This window comes from Artemia franciscana, chromosome 4 (genome assembly GCF_032884065.1).
Source record: "Artemia franciscana chromosome 4, ASM3288406v1, whole genome shotgun sequence".
In the NCBI taxonomy this organism is placed as follows: Eukaryota; Metazoa; Arthropoda; class Branchiopoda; order Anostraca; family Artemiidae; genus Artemia; species Artemia franciscana.
The window spans coordinates 35,302,598-35,324,004 of NC_088866.1; the positions used below are offsets into that span (position 1 = coordinate 35,302,598).

Sequence of the window (21,407 nt, forward strand, 5' to 3'; positions counted from 1 at the left end):
AACATTTAATATGAGTTTCATTATTACCATAGGGGCGAGCGGCCAACATGCAAGGATGGATACAAAAGGCTTTTAACAAGAGGAGAAAGAAGCACACAAATCCAAAAAGTGCAGCTTAAGCCCCAAATTGACCTCATTTTACGACTTGAAGGGGAAATTTCCCCAATTTGAAGGGCAATCTCCAGTGCCCAGGTATATTCAATATGTCTACGATAGATATTTGTCCCAGTTTTGACTACTGTAAAAATTTTCAGCGTGTTTACCTAAGTCAGATACATTTGCTGGCAGCTTCAGTTAATGCGCATGGTTTGGTGCCCAGCTGAAATAAATGACAGACAAAATTTAAGTTCTAAAGCTTAGAAAGTTGTCTCTAGGCGAAATAGGTCGATACAGAAATGGTATCAAATATGCCTCATAAACTTTAAAAGTTCTCTCATTGCTGAAGAAATTAGAGTTTATCCTTTGCTCCTTTCTAAGTGATGACGTTAGAAACTTGGCCTACGGCAAAAAAAAGTCAACTTTTGAACTAAGACAGACAAATTTTTTTGACGGTAATCGATAGCTCGTGATGAACTGATCAAAGGATATGTCGTCCATTTTTTGGTAGAAAAATTCCTTCATGAGATATACCAGTTTGAAAGTTTAAAGGGGTTGACAACTTCAGTAGTAAGGTATACACTGAAACAAAAATAGGCCGATACCAATTGAGAGACATATAGGGGAGTCTTAAGCAACAGTCGGCTGTTAGTTCATTATCATCTTCGGCAATAAGGGGTTCGCAACTTTTACTAGTTGGTGTACCTGTTATCCGTTTCCGCTGTATTTGATGGTAAGATCAATTTGGTTCCAGTGGTAAGACATGTAGGGGACTTGTAAGTAATAATCAACTGCTAGGCTACAATCATCTTCAGCGATGAGGAGTTTGCAACTTTTGCTAGTTGCAATGAGGGGTTTGCAACTTTTGCGAGTTAGTGTACCAAGTATTTATTTTAAGATCCTTACAGATTAACAGCTTCAGCGTTTAACCGAAGCGAGGAAAAAAAACCAAAGTGTTGCTCTCGCAATACCTTACTCGGCGAAGCCGAACTAAGGTTCCCGCAACACCTCACGTTGCCCATGCAACGTAGATCTTTTTGTATCTGAGAAGCTAGAAAAGTTGACTGTTAGGAGGTGTTAAGTTATTTCTGTTATTATCTATATATATAAAAATAAGTTGTCTGTGGATCTGTGGATGGATCAGGTGACGTCACCTGAAAAAACTGGATCAGGTGACGTCAAAACTGAAAAAACTAAAAAAAGGCAAAAACTACAAAAAAAACTAAAAACTAATAAAAAAAATAAAAAAGCTAAAAAACTAAAAAAACTAAAAAAACTAAAAAAAGGTAAAAAACTAAAAAAACTAAAAACTAAAAAAAACTAAAAGAAAAGGAAAAAACTGAAAAATAAGCTAAAATAAAGGTAAAAACCAATTAAAAACTAAAAAAAAAACTGAAAAAACTATAAAAAGGCAAAAACTACAAAAAAAAACTAAAAACTAATAAAAAAAGTAAAAAAGCTAAAAAACTAAAAAAAATAAAAAAACTAAAAAAAGGTAAAAAACTAAAAAAAATAAAAAATAAAAAAAAACTAAAAAAAGAAAAAAACTAAAAAAACTAAAAAAAAGGAAAAAACTACAAAAAAAACTAAAAACTAATAAAAAAAATAAAAAAGCTAAAAAACTAAAAAAACTAAAAAAAACTAAAAAAAGGTAAAAAACTAAAAAAACTAAAAACTAAAAAAAACTAAAAAAAAAGGAAAAAAACTGAAAAATAAGCTAAAATAAAGGTAAAAACCAATAAAAAACTAAAAAAAAAACTGAAAAAACTAAAAAAAGGCAAAAACTACAAAAAAAACTAAAAACTAATAAAAAAAGTAAAAAAGCTAAAAAACTAAAAAAACTAAAAAAACTAAAAAAATAAAAAATAAAAAAAACTAAAAAAAGGAAAAAACTGAAAAATAAGCTAAAATAAAGGTAAAAACCAATAAAAAACTAAAAAGAAAAAAAGGAAAAAACTAAAAAAAATTTTCATCTAAAAAACTAAAAAAAACTAAAAAAGGTAAAAACTAGATTAAAGTAATTCGAAAAAAGAAAAATGGTAAAAAACTAAAAAAAAACTAAAAAGAAAAAACTAAAAAAAAAATTAAAAATTGAAAAAATAAAAAAAAGAAAAAACCCAAAAAGAAAAAACATAAAAAAATAAAAAAGATAAAAAACTAAAAAAAACTAAAAAAGCTAAAAAACTAAAAAAAAAGAAAAAACTAAACAAACTGGGAATTGCACAAATATTTCAATATATTTTGACAATATATATAAAAATAAGTTGTCTGTCCATTACGCCAGATTATATCTATATATATATAAAAATAAGTTGTCTGTCCGTTACGCCAGATTATATCTTCTATATATATAAAAGAAAACAAACTAAAATGTAAAAACTGGAAATAGCATAAATATTTCGAAATATTTTGATAATAGATTAAAGTAATTCGAAAAAAGAAAAATGGTAAAAAACTAAAAAGAAACTAAAAAGAAAAAAACTAAAAAATTAAAAATTAAAAAAAGAAAAACCTAAAATGAAAAAAACGTAAAAAATAAAAAAGATAAAAAACTAAAAAAAAAAACTAAAAAAAGCTAAAAAACTAAAAAAAAAGAAAAAACTAAAAAAAAAAATGGGAATTGCACAAATATTTCAATATATTTTGACAATAGATTAAAGTAATTCGAAAACCTTAAAACAGATACCCCAAATTTGAGGGTTAATATAAATTGTTGGAGCTTTAGCATGCTTGGCACGTAAAGATTTTTCCAAGAGTCAATGTTAGAATGAACATTGACAGATTGAAGAAAACAAATCAATAAAAAGAAAAAACTAAAAAAAAAGAAAAAACTAAAAAAGAAAAAAAAAACTAAAGAAGAAACTGTATCTATATATATTATAAATCTATATTCTATATATAAAAATAAGTTGTCTGTCCGTTACGCCAGATTATATTTTCTATATATATAAAAGAAAACAAACTAGAATGTAAAAACTGGAAATTGCATAAATATTTCGAAATATTTTGACAATAGATTAAAGTAATTCGAAAAAAGAAAAATGGTGAAAAACTAAAAAAAAACTAAAAAGAAAAAACTAAAAAAAAAATTAAAAATTGAAAAAATAAAAAAAAGAAAAAACCCAAAAAGAAAAAACATAAAAAAATAAAAAAGATAAAAAACTAAAAAAAACTAAAAAAGCTAAAAAACTAAAAAAAAAGAAAAAACTAAACAAACTGGGAATTGCACAAATATTTCAATATATTTTGACAATATATATAAAAATAAGTTGTCTGTCCATTACGCCAGATGATATCTTCTATATATATAAAAGAAAACAAACTAGAATGTAAAAACTGGAAATTGCATAAATATTTCGAAATATTTTGACAATAGGTTAAAGTAATTCGAAAAAACAAAAATGGTAAAAAACTAAAAACAAAACTAAAAAGAAAAAACTAAAAAAAAAACTAAATAAAAAATTAAAAAAAGAAAAAAACTTAAAAAGGAAAAATGTAAAAAAAATAAAAAGGTAAAAAACTAAAAAGAAAAAAAACCTAAAAAAAACCTAAACAGCTAAAAAAAAAGAAAAAACTAAAAAAACTGGGAATTCCACAAATGTTATTAAAAGAATGTTGTATATTCGCAAGTTTTACGTAGTTAAAAACATATATATATATATATATATATATATATATATATATATATATATATATATATATATATATTCACAGGTGGGACATAGGGACACAACTACAATGGCGCGTAACTAAAATGGCGCGTAACGACTAACGCGCGCGGGGGGGCTTGGGGGGGCGCGAAGCGCCCCCACCAACTAGGTGTTGGGGTGGCGCGAAGCGCCACCCCAACAGCTAGTATATATATATATATATATATATATATATATATATATATATATATATATATATATATATATATATATATATATATATATATATATATATATATATATATATACTAGCTGTTGGGGTGGCGCTTCGCGCCACCCCAACACCTAGTTGGTGGGGCGCTTCGCACCCCCCCAAGCCCCCCTGCGCGCGTAAGTCGTTACGCGCCATATTAGTTACGCGCCATTGTAGTTGTGTCCCTGTGTCCCATTTGTGAATATAGATAGATTTATATATGTGTTTCAAACTACGTAAAAATTGCGAATATACAACATTCTTGGCTTTCCCATTGTCTGTCCACATACAAAGCCGTATGTACTAATAATGACGTCATATGCAAACGCTCTTTTTACAAACAAACAAACATGCATACACACAACTCGTTTTTATATAGATAGATAGATAGATAGATACAATACAAATTAACTACGTAAAACTTGTGAATATACAACAGTCTTCGCTGTCCCATTGTCTGTGCGTATAAATAGATTGTCAGGTTTACCGACCCTCAAAGATGCAACATACAATTGTACATTGGTAAAGCAATCTGTATTAAGATCTATAACGCATTTTTCTAGTGATTGCCCTTGAGCTTTGTTGATGGTGGTTGCAAATGCTAATCGAATTGGGAATTGCAATCTTTTAAATTGAAAAAGCAGATCCGTTGGAATCATGGGAATGCGAGGAATAAGAACAGCCTCACCCTCATAAGGCCCTGTCAAGATTGTGGCATCTATTAGGTTTTCCATTGTTTTTTTTTTACGGCAAGTCGCGTGCCATTGCAAAGCTTTGGTGGGTTGATTTTTCTTAAAAGTATTATTGGTACGCCTATTTTTAGTTGTAGCAGGTGTGGTGGACACCCTGAAGGATCTATGGAGTTTAAAAATTCAGATGGATAATTAACCGCTTCATTTGGTTCCGAAATACAAATTAACTGCGTAAAACTTGCGAATATACAACATTCTTCGCTGTCCAATTCTCGCTGCATATAAATAGATTGTCAGGTTTACCGACCCTCGAACATGCAACGCACAATTGTCCATGGGAAAAACAATCAGTATTAAGATCAATACCACATTTTTCTAATGATTGACCTTGAGCTTTGTTAATGGTGATTGCAAATGCTAATCGAATTGAGAATTGCAATCTTTTAAATTGAAAAGGCAGATCTGTTGGAATCATGGGAATGCGAGGAATAAGAACAGCCTCACCCTCAAAAGGCCCTGTCAGGATTTTGGCCTCTATTAGGTTTTCCATTGTTTTTTTTTACGGCAAGTCGAGTGCCATTGCAAAGCTTTGGTGGGTTTATATTTCTTAAAAGTATTATTGGTACGCCTATTTTTAGTTGTAGCACGTGTGGTGGAAACCCTGAAAGATCTATGGAATTTAAAAATTCAGATGGATAATTAACCGCTTCATTTGGTTCCAAAACTGTGTCGACTGACTTGTAAAGGACTGCCTGGTCTTGAATCTTGGTCAAAACAGTATTGTTGATTTCGTGGACGTCTATATTTTTGGGTTCGAGAATCGCTCTTTCACTTAGCCATTTATTATTTTTATAATTTTTTAGAATATTCGGAAATACTTTTTCAATCAATTCATTTTTGGACGTCACTAAATTACAGAAATCAGCAGGTAGTTGTATACGTCCTGAAATTGAGTCTACTGGGAGCTTTCCGTTTCCCATTGCCAGCAATTGATCTGAAAATGTTTGACCAGAGTCATCGTTTTGCAATCGGACACGCATATTTGTAGTTAATTTTAATGTTTTTACGTGTGCCCATAAATTAGAATTTTTCAGGCAAGCATTCATTTCGTCTGCAGGAGTTGATCTAGGTATTATAGGTAATGTTTGCCTGAAATCTCCCGCAAGCAATATTAAGGTGCTGCCAAAGGGTTTCGACTTCCCTCGCAAATCTTTCAAGCATTGATCCAGAGCCTCGAGCGATTTTTTGTGTGCCATTGTGCACTCATCCCAAATAATAAGTTTGCATTGCTGCAATACTTTACCCATCCCAGATGATTTGGAAATATTGCACGTGGGAGTTTCTGTAGAATGCAAGTTCAGAGGCAATTTCAAAGCGGAATGAGCAGTTCTTCCACCAGGCAGCAATGTTGCGGCTATTCCGGACGACGCAATTGCCAACGCTATATCATTTTTAGATCGAATTGATGCCAGAATCAGTTTTATCACAAACGTTTTACCAGTACCTCCTGGCGCATCCAAAAAGAAAATTTCTCCAACGTTGTTATCGACACAATGCATTATCGTATCATATATGTCTTTTTGTTCCGACGTTAACTTGGAAATGTTATTTTGTACATACGACAATAGATCACTCGTACTGTAACTTTGTTCACGATCCAATTCTACACATGTCGAAACAGCAGCGATACGGTTAGGTGAAGGCATTCCCAAACCCTGAAGAGGTTTGTTTGCCATACTTATGCACAAATCTTCTATAACAACTAAAGTGTAGTTATAAATTTCTGATGTAAAATCAAAAGTCATGTCTGACGTCTCTAACTGTTTTCGATGAAGTATATCTTCGGACATTTTTGACTTATATTTTTCCCATAAATCTGTAGGAGCTGATGGAGAGCAAGTTGTTAAAATGATGCCAAACAATGCACGAATTTGACTTGGGGTTGACGTTTCGCACGCGTCATTGATGCAGTTATCCCAGTGTTGGTCATTCTCCAATAAATTCAGAGCTTGGCATGCACTACGGTAAGTGTCATGTATAGTACCATTTACAGTCCTCAAATACTCAAAGGATGTCGGACCGGGTACATTCACTAAAAGCAGGCGTAGAAAGAAGCATTCATGTTGATTGGGGTGAACGGTGTAGAGTCTTCCTATCGTGGTATCTTTGAAGATGGTAGGTTGGCCGTCGACTGACTTACCCTGTTTTCGACGTTCAAATACTTTATTTTTAGTATTCCACGTGTAATACGAAGGCACTTCAGTATACAGCAGTTTTTTTGCAAAAGAATCATTTTTGCAAAGCGAAAAAAAAGCTGTTAATGTTGTATCCGGTGGATTCAGGACTCTTTGTTGCACGTTGGTTTCCGTGAAATAAACACGTTGACCATTCTGTAAATGTACCGCTAAGTGAACAACAGCTGGACTACGTTCATGTATCGGAAATGAAAGAATTCGCCAAACAGCTTCATTACTGCTTATGTATCTTCCAGCCTGATATTCTACGATTTCATCGAAATCTTTGATTTCGGACTGCAAGCCAAAAACTGCCATGTCACTGCCTTTGTTGACGTATTTACATATGTATTTGATTGCCTTTACGGAATTAGGATCTTTACAATAATATCAAGTAACCCCTTATCGACATTTTTATCAGGTATTTCAGCGGAAATCACATCATCAATTTCGTTTGAAGTAATTTTTTTATGTAGCCAGATTAGTATATGTGCGTGTGGCAAACCTCGTTTTTGCCATTCCACTGAGTACATCCAGCATCGCACTGACTCAAACACTTCATGTTTTACAAGGTAGTTTATCAGTGATATCAACTTTTGCCGGAAGACACGTGCCGTAATGTCATGCCTATGAACCGCCGATTGTCCTTGAAGTAAGACTGCAGTATCTCGTCCCAAGATTGATTACATGTAAATGTAATAAATAAATCTGGACGACCATAGAGACGAACATACGCAATAGCATCTTGAGCATATTCATGCATATGACGGGGACTGCCAGCATATGACGAAGGTAAAATTGTTAATCTTCCAACGTTTGTGGTATTACCGTCATTTATAACTGCATCTCGCAAATGAATGTATTGTTCAGAGCGGAGCTTGGTCTGATTCAGGCGGATATATAGCAAACGTTCTGATTCAATTTTAGCATACATATCCACGACAAATTGGTGAAACAATTCACGGCATTTTAAAATATAATTTTTTTCATCCTGCCGAATCATTAGTCTATAGGAATAATAATGCATTGCACTGCATTACTTATTCATTTCTTTGTTAGTGGCTGGATTCATCAATTTAATATTAAAGTGATAGCCGTCGGCTCCATCCCAAAAAATGATAGGATATTGTAGGGCATCGTAGCATCGATGAGTTTCAGCGATTCTTAACAACTGAGCGTTTCGCTTATGTAGAATAATATCTCGAGGTAAAAACTGATCACCGACCATAACGATTGCCACTTCGTCGATAGTCGGAGCATTGTATCTACGCACATGTTGGCCAGGAGGCGTTTTGTCAGCGGAAATAACAATTTTATGAGTATCAGTAGGCATCAAATCGATGGCTGTTTTGAACAGACGCACTAACTTATTATTTTCGTGGAAAAGATGTTGCAATTGGGAAACGATTGTCCTTTCAACGTTGGGAGAAATTTCGCAACGTGCATTCAATTCAGAATTTCTATCACTGATGAAGTACAATTGTAAAAATTTATGATTCTCGCCTGAGAATGGTAGAAGGGACCCTGCTTTATGATAAATTTGGCCTTTTACTTTGAAAGTAGACATAAATTGATCTGGATTTTCGATTTGGGCTCCAAACGACGTCATTTGGAAACATGAGTTGTATTGTCTGATTTTTGACAAAAAACGCTTAGATTCTGACGTAGTTCCAGTAAGGAAAGTCTTCAATGGCTCTGGTGGTGCAGCCAATAGAGGAAGTTTAACTTTTCCTGAGGCGCAACACATTCCCATTGTTTCACCATTGAATTTCAAGGCCTTGCAATAGGGACAAATTTTAGACATTGTCCCGATTTGAACACATCTACTCAAGCTATAATCATCGACTGGGTTGTACCTGAATGCCAGGCGATAACTTTCAGATTGCTCTGATTCCTCGGCACGCTTTCTTTTCTTACTTTCTCTATCAGCCTCAAGCCTGTTTCCCTGCTGTTCTTTTGATTCCTCGGCACGCCTTCTTTTTTACTTTCTCTTTCAGAAGCAAGTCTGGTTTCGCGTTGCTCTGGTAGTTTCTCGACACGCCTTCGTTGACGTAAATTGCACATTCTTAATCTGGCCATTTCTCTTTGAACCGCAAGCCTGGTTTTGCTTTTTGGTAACATTCTATCTTTTTCAATGTTTTTCAATTTTTCAGTGTTCATTCTAACATTGATGTTAGAAAAAAATTTTACGTACCAAGCATGCAAACACTCGACAATTTATAATAAAACTCAAAATTATAAATATCTGTTATAAGGTTTTCGAATTACTTTAATCTATTGTCAAAATATATAGAAATATTTATGCAATTCCCAGTTTCTACATTTTTAGTTTCAGTTTGCTTTTCAGTTTAGTTTCATTTTTATATATATTTAAGATATAATCTGGCGTAACGGACAGACAACTTATTTTTATATATATAGAAGATAGAAGATAGATTTTTATATATATAGATATAGTTTCTTCTTTAGTTTTTTTTCTTTTTTAGTTTTTTCTTTTTTTAGTTTCTTCTTTTTATTGATGTGTTTTCTTCAATTTCTCAATGTTCATTCTAACATTGACACTTGGAAAAATCTTTACGTGCCAAGCATGCTAAAGCTCCAACAATTTAAATTAAACCTCAAATTTGGGGTATCTGTTTTAAGGTTTTCGAATTACTTTAATCTATTGTCAAAATATATTGAAATATTTGTGCAATTCCCAGTTTTTTTTTAGTTTTTTCTTTTTTTAGTTTTTAGCTTTTTTAGTTTTTTTTAGTTTTTTATCTTTTTTATTTTTTTACGTTTTTTCTTTTTAGGTTTTTTCTTTTTTTAATTTTTAATTTTTTTTTTAGTTTTTTCTCTTAGTTTTTTTTTTAGTTTTTTACCATTTTTCTTTTTCGAATTACTTTAATCTATTGTCAAAATATTTCGAAATATTTATGCAATTTCCAGTTTTTACATTCTAGTTTGTTTTCTTTTATATATATAGAAGATATAATCTGGCGTAACGGACAGACAACTTATTTTTATATATATAGAAGATATATATATATATATATATATATATATATATATATATATATATATATATATATATATATATATATATATATATGTATATATACATACAGGTTGTCAAAAGGGTATATCTCTGGAATGACCTATGGTATTAAGTTAGAACTTCCAAGGAAGATGAGGGGATGACAAATTGACGAAAAGGCAAAATCTGCAGGAAACAACTATTACTACTACTACTATTACGTCTACAACTTCTATTGTGACCACTATTAAGACTAAGGACTAAGGGGAGAAAATTGAGGAGATGTTGAAGAGGAAGTTGATTTAAATTGTATGTTTCAATACAGGCTGTTAAAAAGGCGTATCAGCGATAACTTAGTCACGGCTTTAGAGTATCATACAGCCACTCTTACTGGTACTACTGCTACTACCGTTACCACTACTCCTAAGACTACTACTACTTCTATTACTACTAATACTGCTTCCACTACTACTGTGAATGCTACTACTAATGGCTATTGCTATGGGAATGATGGTGAAAATTTCAGGGAATATTGGGAGGGAAGGTGAACAAAATAAAAACACACAGTGTCCATTCAGTTTGTCAAAAAGGCGTATCAGTTGAAATGAAACTTACAGGGCATGTTGAGGGGGGTAATAAGCTAACCAAAAGGCAATATTTGCATACTAAAACTACTACTTCTACTGCTACTATTGAAATTACTACTACTACAACTGAAGCTAAGGATATTAAGGAGAAATTTGATGGGAATGTTGAACTAAATCAAAGCACATTATGAACATGCTTGTTGAAAAAGACGCATCAATAATATCCCTGGAACAGTTTGGGTATTAAAACGAAACTTTCAGCGTGCGTTGAGGAGGGATGTTGAAAAAAAGGTAATATACTCATACTGCTAATAATACTAATAATAATTCTAAATCTATTGCTACAGCTGAAGCTGAGGGTATTCAAGTAAATCTGTCTGGGAATGTTTAGGATGATGTGGAGCCGAATCAAAACATTATGTGATTATGTAGATTGTCAAAAGAGTGTAACAGTAATAGGTCAAGAACAGCTTAGAACATCAAGTTGAAACTTTCTGGGCATCTTGAGGCAGACTTTGAACTAATCAAAAGATACTATGGGCCTAATACAATCGCTACTACCATTACTGCTACTAGTGAGGCTAATTGCAATAATATAAAACTTTCAGGGAATCTTCAAAGGGAGATTAAACTAAAGCAAAACACAGTATAAGCATGCAGGTTGTCGGAAGAGCATATAAGCAATATCTTAGGACAAGCTAAGACCATTAAATTGAAACTTTCAGGGCACGATGAGAGGGTTCATGAATTAATCAAGACACTATGTGCATAGTCCCACTTCGACTACTATTACTACTGCTATGTCTAGCCTACTACTTTTACTGAGGCTAAGCGTATTAAGGTGAAACTTTGAGAAAATATTTAGTGAAATGTTGAAGTAAATCAAACGCACTATGTGCATTCAGGTTGCCAAAAGGACGTACGAGCAATTTCTCAGGAACAGTTAAGAGTATGAAGTTGAAACTTTCAGGGCGTGTTGCGATGAATGTAGAAGTAACCAAAAGGCACTCTGCAGATACTTTTACTACTACTGCTTCTGCCGCTACTATAACTACTAATACGATTACTACTAATGAGGCTAAGAGTATAAAGATGAAACTTTCCGGGAATGTTTAAGAGGATGTTAAACTAAATCAAAACACTATTCAGACAGGTCATCAAAAAAGTGAATCAGGAATATCACAGGAATGGTCTAAATTATTAAGTTGAAACTTTGAGAGAATGTTAAGGGGGATTTTGAACACCATTTCCGGGAATGTTTAAGAGGATGTTAAACTAAATCAAAACACTGTTCAGGCAGGTTATCAAAAGGGTGAATCAGCAATATCACAGGAATGGTCTAGATTATTAAGCTGAAACTTTGAGAGCATGTTAAGGGGGATTTTGAACATCATTTCCATCAATTTTGAAGGATTAAATGGGAAAAACTTATTCAAAATGACAATAGCCACTTAACCATCCTCCATCAACACTTCATGAGATGCACTGAAGCTTGTTAAAAAAAAAATTTCATCCCATCTAAGTTAATTTTACATAACTACACTGATTACTTCCAGCTTCGGCAACTTTCATCGTGCCTTCCTTAATCTTCGCGTAGTGGGTACAGCATACTCACATAGTATAGCATACTATGTGTGTATATGTATATGTTACTGAATATTATTCCTTTTATTAATTGTGCCCAATTTCGGACAAATTATACTTTTAGGTCACACTTTCTTATTGACGGATTCAAATAAATCGTAGGGAGCTTTTAATAGAGATGAATGGGAATGACTCAAAAATTGTATTTAAAAATTCTATCTACATCCAGCTTACCCTTCAAAATGCCCAAGATATATCTTTTGTTAATGTGTATACGATACAAAAAACATAGTTCAATAAAAACAAAATATGTGGTTTGCATGGTAAAACAACTAAGAATCGGCTCTTTGTTCAAATGCAATGCCTTTTGTTACTTAGGAAGCTTACTAAAATTCCCAAAAAGAATTCCTCAAAATTCCCAGTAAGAATATCAAATATACAAGAAAATACGGATGATATTAAACACACAACAATTCACTGATGCTCAACCGTCGTGCATATCTAACTTTTATTTCAAAACGGTAACAGGGGCTCAAACAAGCCTAGAGGCAATACTCGCCCCGTTCCTATGCACAGAAATGACACGGAGCAGTCCGGCAACTTTTTCCTATAAAAGTACCCGATAACTGAAACCTCAACTTGATACACTATTCGCCAACAATGGCACTGGGGAATGTTTGTCTTTCCTTTTCTTTGTTTGTCTCCTACCCTAGACACCGCTTATACTATGTCCCTCTCACCTGGGCCCAGCTATACAAGCAATAACTTACTCAATTTCAGCTTGTTTTTGTTTTTCTTTCTCCTCTTGCTTTTCCTTTTTCATTTTCTCCTTTTCAGCCTTTTCGTTGGCCTTCTGAAGCTCCTTTTCCTAAAAATCAAGGTTTCGTTAATACTAATAGACTGTTGAATATATGAAAAAGTCATCAATTTAGAATCAATTAAACGATCTATTTTAATAACTGTTTTGTTTAAAAAAAAATTATTCTTCTATTTTTAAGTTCTTTATAAAAACAACATGCAGTCATTTGAAACTGAGACGTTTCAACTTTTGAATTGCAGTTCATTCGTCCAAAATCAATACATTCTAACAATTTGAAAAATAAAGTAAAAACAGGAATTACCTATGCCTTAGGAGGGTCCTCCGCACACGCTGCTATGATGAACCTACCGTATTTTCGTTTTGATCGACACAACCATTGTTTCAACTGCATATCGAAGATCTACGACTGCTCTACTAGACCATCCTGGAGGTGGTGGGGGGGGGGATGTCTCTGACAGTTCATTGTTTAAATATGGTTTTTACTATTAAGAAAGGTGGGAATGTTGGACCTTTAGTGTCCCAAAAGACAAAGGACATTCAGGTGAACCTGTCTGAGGATATTGAAAAGGTTTTGAGAAATGTTTGGGCGGATGATGTTCTAAATCAAAACGAACCATGAGCATGTAGATTATCAAAAGGGTGTAACAGAAAAACCTCTGAAACGGCTGTCGCCTCAGGAACGGTAGGTATTTTCTGGGTATGTTGTAGTGGATTTTAAACTAACCAAAAGACGCTATATACATACTAATAATAACACTGCTAAGATTGATGTAACTATTGAGGCTTAGGATATTAAGGTGAAACTTTTAGGGAACGTTTAGGGGAGTTTCAACTCAACACAAAAGCTATACTCGTGCTCATTTTCACAGAGGCATGCAAGTCATATCATAGGCAGCACAGTGCTAGCAAAGAAAGTTCTAAAAGCCCTCATTCGATGGGAAGCTAAAAGTTCTTGTCTCTTTTTCATGAGTCAAAGTGATTGGAGGGCAAGCAGTCCTCCTCCCAGGCCCTTTATTCTCCAAACATGTCGGATTGAAATTTTTCAATTGCCATTTTGTTCAACATAGTTGAAAAGTCTAACAACTACGTCACTGGGGATGTCAACTCCCCACATCCCTCAGAGCAACGCCTGTAAGCAATGCTATTTGCCCAATGTTTATATATTGTGTTTGTTACTGAACAAGAGGGCATGTTTGACCGCTGGTATTCGAAAAGACGAAGTTCATGTTGAACTAACCAAAATACTATGCTGTATAAGTTACCACACTATGTACTGCTATTATGACTACTACTTCTGCTAAGATTAAGGATATTAATGTGAAACTTACAGGGAACATTTAGAAGGGCGTTGAAGTAAATTAAAACAGACGGTGTCCATTCAGTTTGGCAAAAGGATGAATGAGCAATTTCTCAGGAATAGCTTAAAGCAATAAGTCAAAAATTTCAGGGCTCTGTTGAGGGAGACGTTCAACTAACCAAGACATTCTGTATATACTGCTACTACTAATGATGTTGTTATTATAACAATTATTGCTAAGAGTACTACTACTACTGGGACTCAGTAGGAAGCTGGAACTTGCAGGGAATGTTTACAGGGAGTTGAAATAAATAAAAACAAACTATACAAGCAGTTGTCAAAAAGGATATCAGTAGTATCTTAGGAATGGTCTAGGGTATTAAATTGAACATATTAAGGGGAATGTTGAACCAGACAAAATGTGCATACTACTACAACTGCAAACACTACTGCTACTATAACTACTGCGACACGACTATTACTACTGCAACTCCTACTGCTACAACCTAGTGTTGTAACTGGTAAAATAGGGTATTTTGCGTATTTTACCGTAATTTTGCGGATTTTACCTATTTTACCGGCATTTTACGTATTTTACCGGCATTTTACGTATTCTACGGGTACCTTACATATTTTCCGACGCTTGGCAATTTTCACAGCACAAAAGCGAAAGAGACTGGTAGAAACAGGTTAGGATATGATTTTGTTTTGTGTATAGCTGCACACCTGGTTTAAAAGGGTGTATGTCTGACTTCAGTCTCTTGTTATCAGAACGATAAAATGTATTATAATACAGGCAACTATAATTTAAAATGGCGAAATAAATTGTATTAGTTCTGAGAGCTGTTAAAGACAGAAAGGGCTACAAGCAAGCAGGGTTGAGATATGACAAACAAGAAAAAATAATAATTAAAAATGAGGGTGATATCAGCCAGTTGACAGAAATGAAGCAAAAATGACAGAAGCAGATATTTCGTCAGGAATTTCCACCCAGCCGTCTTTAGTGCTCGAAAAAAAGAAAGAAGAAAAGCTAACCTTTTGAAGGAACTTTTAACAGAGCAGAAGAAGGAGTGAATCAAACGAAACAATCCGGAATAAATGAAAAACTATTCACCAATAAGAGTGGGCAAGAATTCTCAGCTTATTCATTGACTTAGCTTGTCAACCGACCTAATTTTCATGAAGTGTGATCAGATGATCTTAGTCTAAACTAAAGAAAATGCTATTTGAACCCTTTAATTCTAAGTTGTTGTAAATTGGGTTTAAAGGAGTATTTTCAGTATCTCTATTTAAAGCAGTCTCTAGTTATGGATTTTTTTATTTTCAATTGCCTTCCTAAAAGAATTAGGGAAGCCATTTGCCTCATGCAATGCAAGCCTCGGATTTGCTTCAGTTGTCTTATCAAACAGAAGTAAATGATCCGGATTTTCAAACGATGTGGAGGGTCGAAGCAGAATCAATATCCTCATTTTATTTTAAATTTCATATCTCATAGAAATCTTGTGGTCATGCAGTAGTTCCCCCAGGAGCAGACTTTTATTTCCCCCGAAAGCCTGCGTTTATCTTCCCCGGAAAATCCATAAGCGGAGAATTCCCCCTCCCCCATGGAAAATCCCATATTTACACCCTGGATAATTCCGGATCTTCATTAGAAGGAAAATTGAAACTTCTATCCTCCTGCGTAAGTTGGAGGCAATCGTATAGCATTGCTTATAGTAAAGACCCATAAGGGTTCAATGTATTGATATGTTTTACTTTTTACTAGGGGCGCTTCATGTGGAAGAGGTAGTCGAATAAACTTGGGGGGGGGGGTAGTCAATTGGAAATCGAAAGTTCCAGGGCCCTTTTCAAACTTTGAATAAACTCTGGAGGGAGCTCAGTCAATCAGAAATTGAAAGTTTCAGCGCCCCTTTCTACGATTTAGCCTTGTTTTCAACCAATTGCTACTGAATGAATTGTTACTGACTACAGTGTCTTTGAAACATTCTTATTCTAGTTTAACGGCCCTTGTGTTTCAGCAGTTGTTTTGAAAAAAATTCATATAAATTAACACTTATTTCGATGGTAGACAAGGGATGGGCGGAGGTAGAAATTGATATATGATCCTCGGGGCCGTGTCCAGAACTTTTGTTGGCGGGCTACAGAACAGGCACAGTCGCCTGAATCTGAGTCTGAAGAAAACGAACTAGACTAGGCAGCAGGTACTGTTGAAGACCTGTCTTAATGACTGTCAATGTGACTGAATGTGTTGCTATTATTATCCAGTGTTTAGTTAATCAGTCATCAAAGTGTTACAAACTACTTGGTTACTTGTATTCAGCGCTTTTATAAATAAATGAAAAATAACATGGATATGATTTGGGAAATGTGGCTGAATACGGCTGTTTAAATATGCAAGGCTGAAGGATAACATTTTTTAGGTTTAAGCCTAGAAACAAAAAATGACTAATATGACTTCACTCCCATATAATTGTATTATTTTTTTTTTTTTTTTTTGAATTGTTCAAGTGTCAAGCCATTACCCAATTCACAAGATTACCAAAGGGATTAACTAGACTATTAATTAAAATGATGCAACTCTAGATGAAGGGGCATTACCTTTTTTCAGCCCAAGAAAATCAGAAAAAAAAATAGAAAATTTAATTGAAAGCTCAATATGATGCTTGAAAAGAAATGTTCAAACGGTCTTGTGGCTACAGGGCAACCCTAAAGCGCCAATTTTACTCTATATATCCAAGGGAGTAGCTTATCACTTACCGAGTTTTTATTTCACGGTAATTTTACAACACTAGCTACAACTGCTACTATGACGAATGCTACTAGTACTATTGAAGCTAAGAGTATTACCGTGAAGCTTTCAAAAACGTTAAAGAGGATAGTGAACTAAATTCAAACACGCTATGTGGATGCAGGTTATTAAAAGGCCGTAACAGCTATATTTCAGGAACAGCTTAGAGCATAAAGTTGAAACGTTCAGGGTATGTTAAGGGAGATGTTGAGCCATCAAAAAAGTACTATATGTAAGTTAACCCTACTACTTCTACTGCTATTACTAACACTTCTATTAAAGCTAAGGGTATTAAGGAGGCATTTTCAGAAAATGTTAGAGGGTATTTAATTTAAATTGGAACAAGCTGTATGTATGCAGGCTATCAAATGGCTGTATGAGTAGTATATCAAGATCGACTTAGAATATTAGGTTGAAACTTTCAGAGAATGCTGAGGAGATGTTGAGCTAATAGAAATGCATTATGTGCATACTAATACCAGTAGTAGTAGTTGTAGTACTGCTGCTGTTAATACTAATATTAAAAAGAGAATACATGTGTCCAGATTTTTAAAAGTACGTATGCAATTGTTGAACAATTTTCCCCAGCGTATTAATAGTATATCAAACAATGCATTCTTACATAAAAAAACGAAAAGATAAAAAAAATATTCTTTTCTTTTCCAATAAAATAAACAACTAAAATAAAAAAAAACAAGCAGAAATGCACTTGAAAACTATTTCCATAAAAAAGTTTTTCAAAGATCCAAAACGAACAGAAATCACAATAAATAACCGAGTGAAACTTAAAACGAGTAGAAACTAAGATGAGTAGGGCTGACGCCCATGCCTTCTGAAGATCAGAACATAATTTACACTATATCTACTTTGGTATTAAGACAAATATCATAATGTACCATATCTATTTTGGTGACGACAGCAAAAAATAGGGACGTGTAAGAACAACGTCAACCAGAGATACTCCTTCGTCGTTCCAATTATCCCCACGCTCATGACCAATCATTCAAAGCACAGTAGTTTTATGGTACCTCTCATTTCCAGCAAGACCGATAAACTTGACGACTTTGGTGGCGTTTTAACACCATTTTGTCCGATCATTGGTTGGTTGACTTCATTTCTTTTGCTATCAAATTCTAAAATGTAGTTTCCAACAGAGGAAGTTCTCCCGTTATCAAAGTCGATTTGCAAGGATCAACATTACCAACGGCAGCAAAGCGTATCTTCACAAAGTCCAGTTCAACTTTTCACTGGTTGTTGGTATCCATGTTTCTCTCTTCTTTGCAATTCTTTCATTTTGTTATGTTTAGCCAGTATAGTCCCAGAAATTATTGACGTCAGTATATAAATGGGTGTCAGGTCACGCCTCCAAACAGTTTTAGCAGGTAATTTGTGATGGTGTCATTGTGATTGTAGCCGCAGTAAAAAAAATACGAAAACGGCTCACAGTAACAAAAAAAGCCTAAATAACCTGAAAATGGCGTCGGATTGAAACAAAAAATACGCCACATTGGAACTGCCTTTGCCGACTTATATTAAAGAATAAACTCTAGCCCGTAGTAACCGAAATCTATATATATAAAAATAAGTTATTTGTCGACTGACGTCATGTTTGTCCACTGACGTCATTATAAGGATTGAGCATTATGACGTCATGTATGTATTTTGTATGTTTGTATATGACATGACAAGTCAATTTACGATCTAAAGAATCGTTTTGACAGAGGGCGTGGCGAGACCATTTACCAAAAATGTTTAGCAGCAGCAGAGGGGCTGATTGTGTGACAATACGTGAACAGATAACAACTAAAAAGTTATAGCGGTCACTTCCTAGTCAGATCACAAAATATACAGTCAGATCAAAAAATATAGTCAGTTCACAAAAAATAATCTGTAAATAAAAAGAACACAATTAGCACAATATGACAACGTTGCACTCAAAACTACAAAAATATATCACGAAAATTGCGTGGAATACCAGTTACCACACTGGTCAAAGAGATGATGTGAGGATATGTTTCACAAATCTTTAAATGTAAATCAACAGACTACTGGGGCGAGTCGGCTTCATTTTTGAGGTCATTAAACGTCGAGTGGATCCTTAAGTGAAGACGAGTTTCCAGGCTGTAACCTTTGTAGTTTAATCTAGCCTTCTCCAATAAGACTTTGCCTAGGTCTTTCTTCCCCTGCTCAATATATATGAGGCCTAGTTCTACCATGGCATATGGAATGATATAAATGTCTTCAACGATTTTGGATTCAAGACCGATACAATCAATTAAGGTGTCTTCAGCTTGAAGTGGACTCTTCATGTGACGTAAACAAGTGCCTTTCAAAAGAAGGGCCAAAGCAAGGTTGTCATGGAAAAATCTGTCACCTTGACGTTGAGTTTGGATATTTGCAACTTCTACATCAGCAATTCTGTACATTCCTTCAATACAATTCCAATCTTTTCCTAAAATACGAATACCATTCCACACCAAGATCATTTCTAGTCCAGGTAGACAAAGACTGTTTTCCTGAGCAATAAAACGGACACTTTTCTTCACAGAAAACTTTTCCATAGCCAATGATTTTCCAGCAATTCGTTGCTTCCATCGAGGAAGTTCTCGCATCAAAGTGTTGACTTCTTCAATCTCCCTGGATGTCATTCTGTCCCCCAGCATTAGTAAAAAGGCACATTTCAAGTAAGCATAAATGCATTTTGACCATTTGCTTTCCAGTACAAGTTTACTCATAAACTCTACGGCATTTCGCCATTCTTGTTTGAAGCAGTGACACCAAGTCAATTCCCAATAGCATATGTGATGAAACTGAGGCCAAATGTTTTGAGATTTCAAAGACATTGTGTACCAGCGAATAGCCTCATTAATATAGCACTTAACAAACTCTAGGCGACCCTTGAAAAATAGGAACCAAACACCATCTGGATAAAGCTGCAACTGCTCAGCAACAATCCTATCGGCTAATTTCAAGTCACCTTCACAAGTTCCCAGGACATACGCCATGACAAGATGATAAGCAAGAAGAAATATGGCACATAGTATTCTCCTCATTGAAATTTCAAAATTATAGCCTCTTTCAAGTTCTTCTAAGCCGTAGCACCGACTTGATGAGAACCCAATAAATTTAAGAAGCTTGAGAACCCTTGCAGGCAGCATAGATATCATCAAATTGAAAGCTCCGATCCCCATTCTCACTCCTGACTCAAAATGTATTGTATGTTTATCTTCTGAAACAGCACGGTTTTGCAGAATTTGCCAACATTCCTTGTAAGATTGGTAGCAAGAGCGTAATTTCATCCCCCCCTTAACGAAGCTCATCAAAGTTTCATCTTCTGTGAACGTCAAAACCGCCTTCAGTTGTAGACATTCTGCATATGCGAGCTCAGCATGGATTTCCTCCTCAGTATACGCGTCGTAGTCCGCCTTTGTCACCATTTGACCTAAAGACTCTGCAATGGATGTTTTCCGACGATATGCATTACATACTTTTATAGCTGACTTTAGAACACTGGATGCACGCTCCATATCTTGTCGTTGGAATGTCATTATTGCTTGTAAGAACTCTAAGGTGCCATTGCCTAAGGCATGGTAAAAACTTCTATCTATCTTTGGCTCCAATAAATCTTTAGCTTCAGTAAATTTATTATTGAAAAACAGATCAACTGCTTTTTTAGCTTCGACCATGGCTTCATCAAGTGGCACTCTTTGGTCTGGGAATATTTCATGCACCTTCATTTCTGGTGTGCTTACCACAATCGAAAATGCATCGATGGCATCTTCAAACTCTCCATCAGCCATTGTTGAACAGATTAAACATGAGATTTACGAGGGAGTTCTAATTACTTAATATGAGTCAAATCATTGGGGTCGTGGATAAAAATTTTTGCATTTTTTTTTTTTAAGTTTAGAAAATATAACGTACAAATAAACAGAACAGAATAAGCACAAAGCGACAACGTCACACTCAAAACTATTAGAATATATAAAGAAAATTGTGTTGATTACCAGTTACCACACTGGTCAAGAAAATGGCGTGAGGATATGTTTAATAGATTTTTAATGTGAATCAACAGACTACTAGGGCATGTCGGCTGCGTTTTTGAGGTCATTAAACATCAAGTGGATCCTAAGGTGAAGACGAGATTCCAGGCTTAATCTTTGTAGTTTGATATAGACTTCTCCAATAAGAATCTTGGTCTCTTGTCCCCTGCTATACAAATATAAGGCCTACTTCTACTATGGTATGCGGAATTTTTTTCTGAGCAATAAAGCGGGCAGTTTTCTTCACAGAAAACTTTCCCATGGGTAATGAATTTCCAGCAATTCTCTGCTTCCATTGAGGAAGTTCTCGTATTAAAACATTGACTTCACCCCTTTCCCTGGAT

The 21,407-nt window shown here is 34.4% G+C and overlaps 1 protein-coding gene across 1 annotated transcript in view; it reads right to left on the reverse strand.

The window, feature by feature from the left end:
• LOC136026358 (chromatin assembly factor 1 subunit A-B-like) overlaps positions 1–21,407 on the reverse strand; it is a 165,480-nt gene that overhangs the window by 90,814 nt on the left and 53,259 nt on the right. The window contains exon 4 of the mRNA XM_065702888.1: positions 12,886–12,983. Coding sequence (XP_065558960.1) covers positions 12,886–12,983 — 98 coding nt within the window. The remainder of the gene's footprint in view (positions 1–12,885; positions 12,984–21,407) is intronic.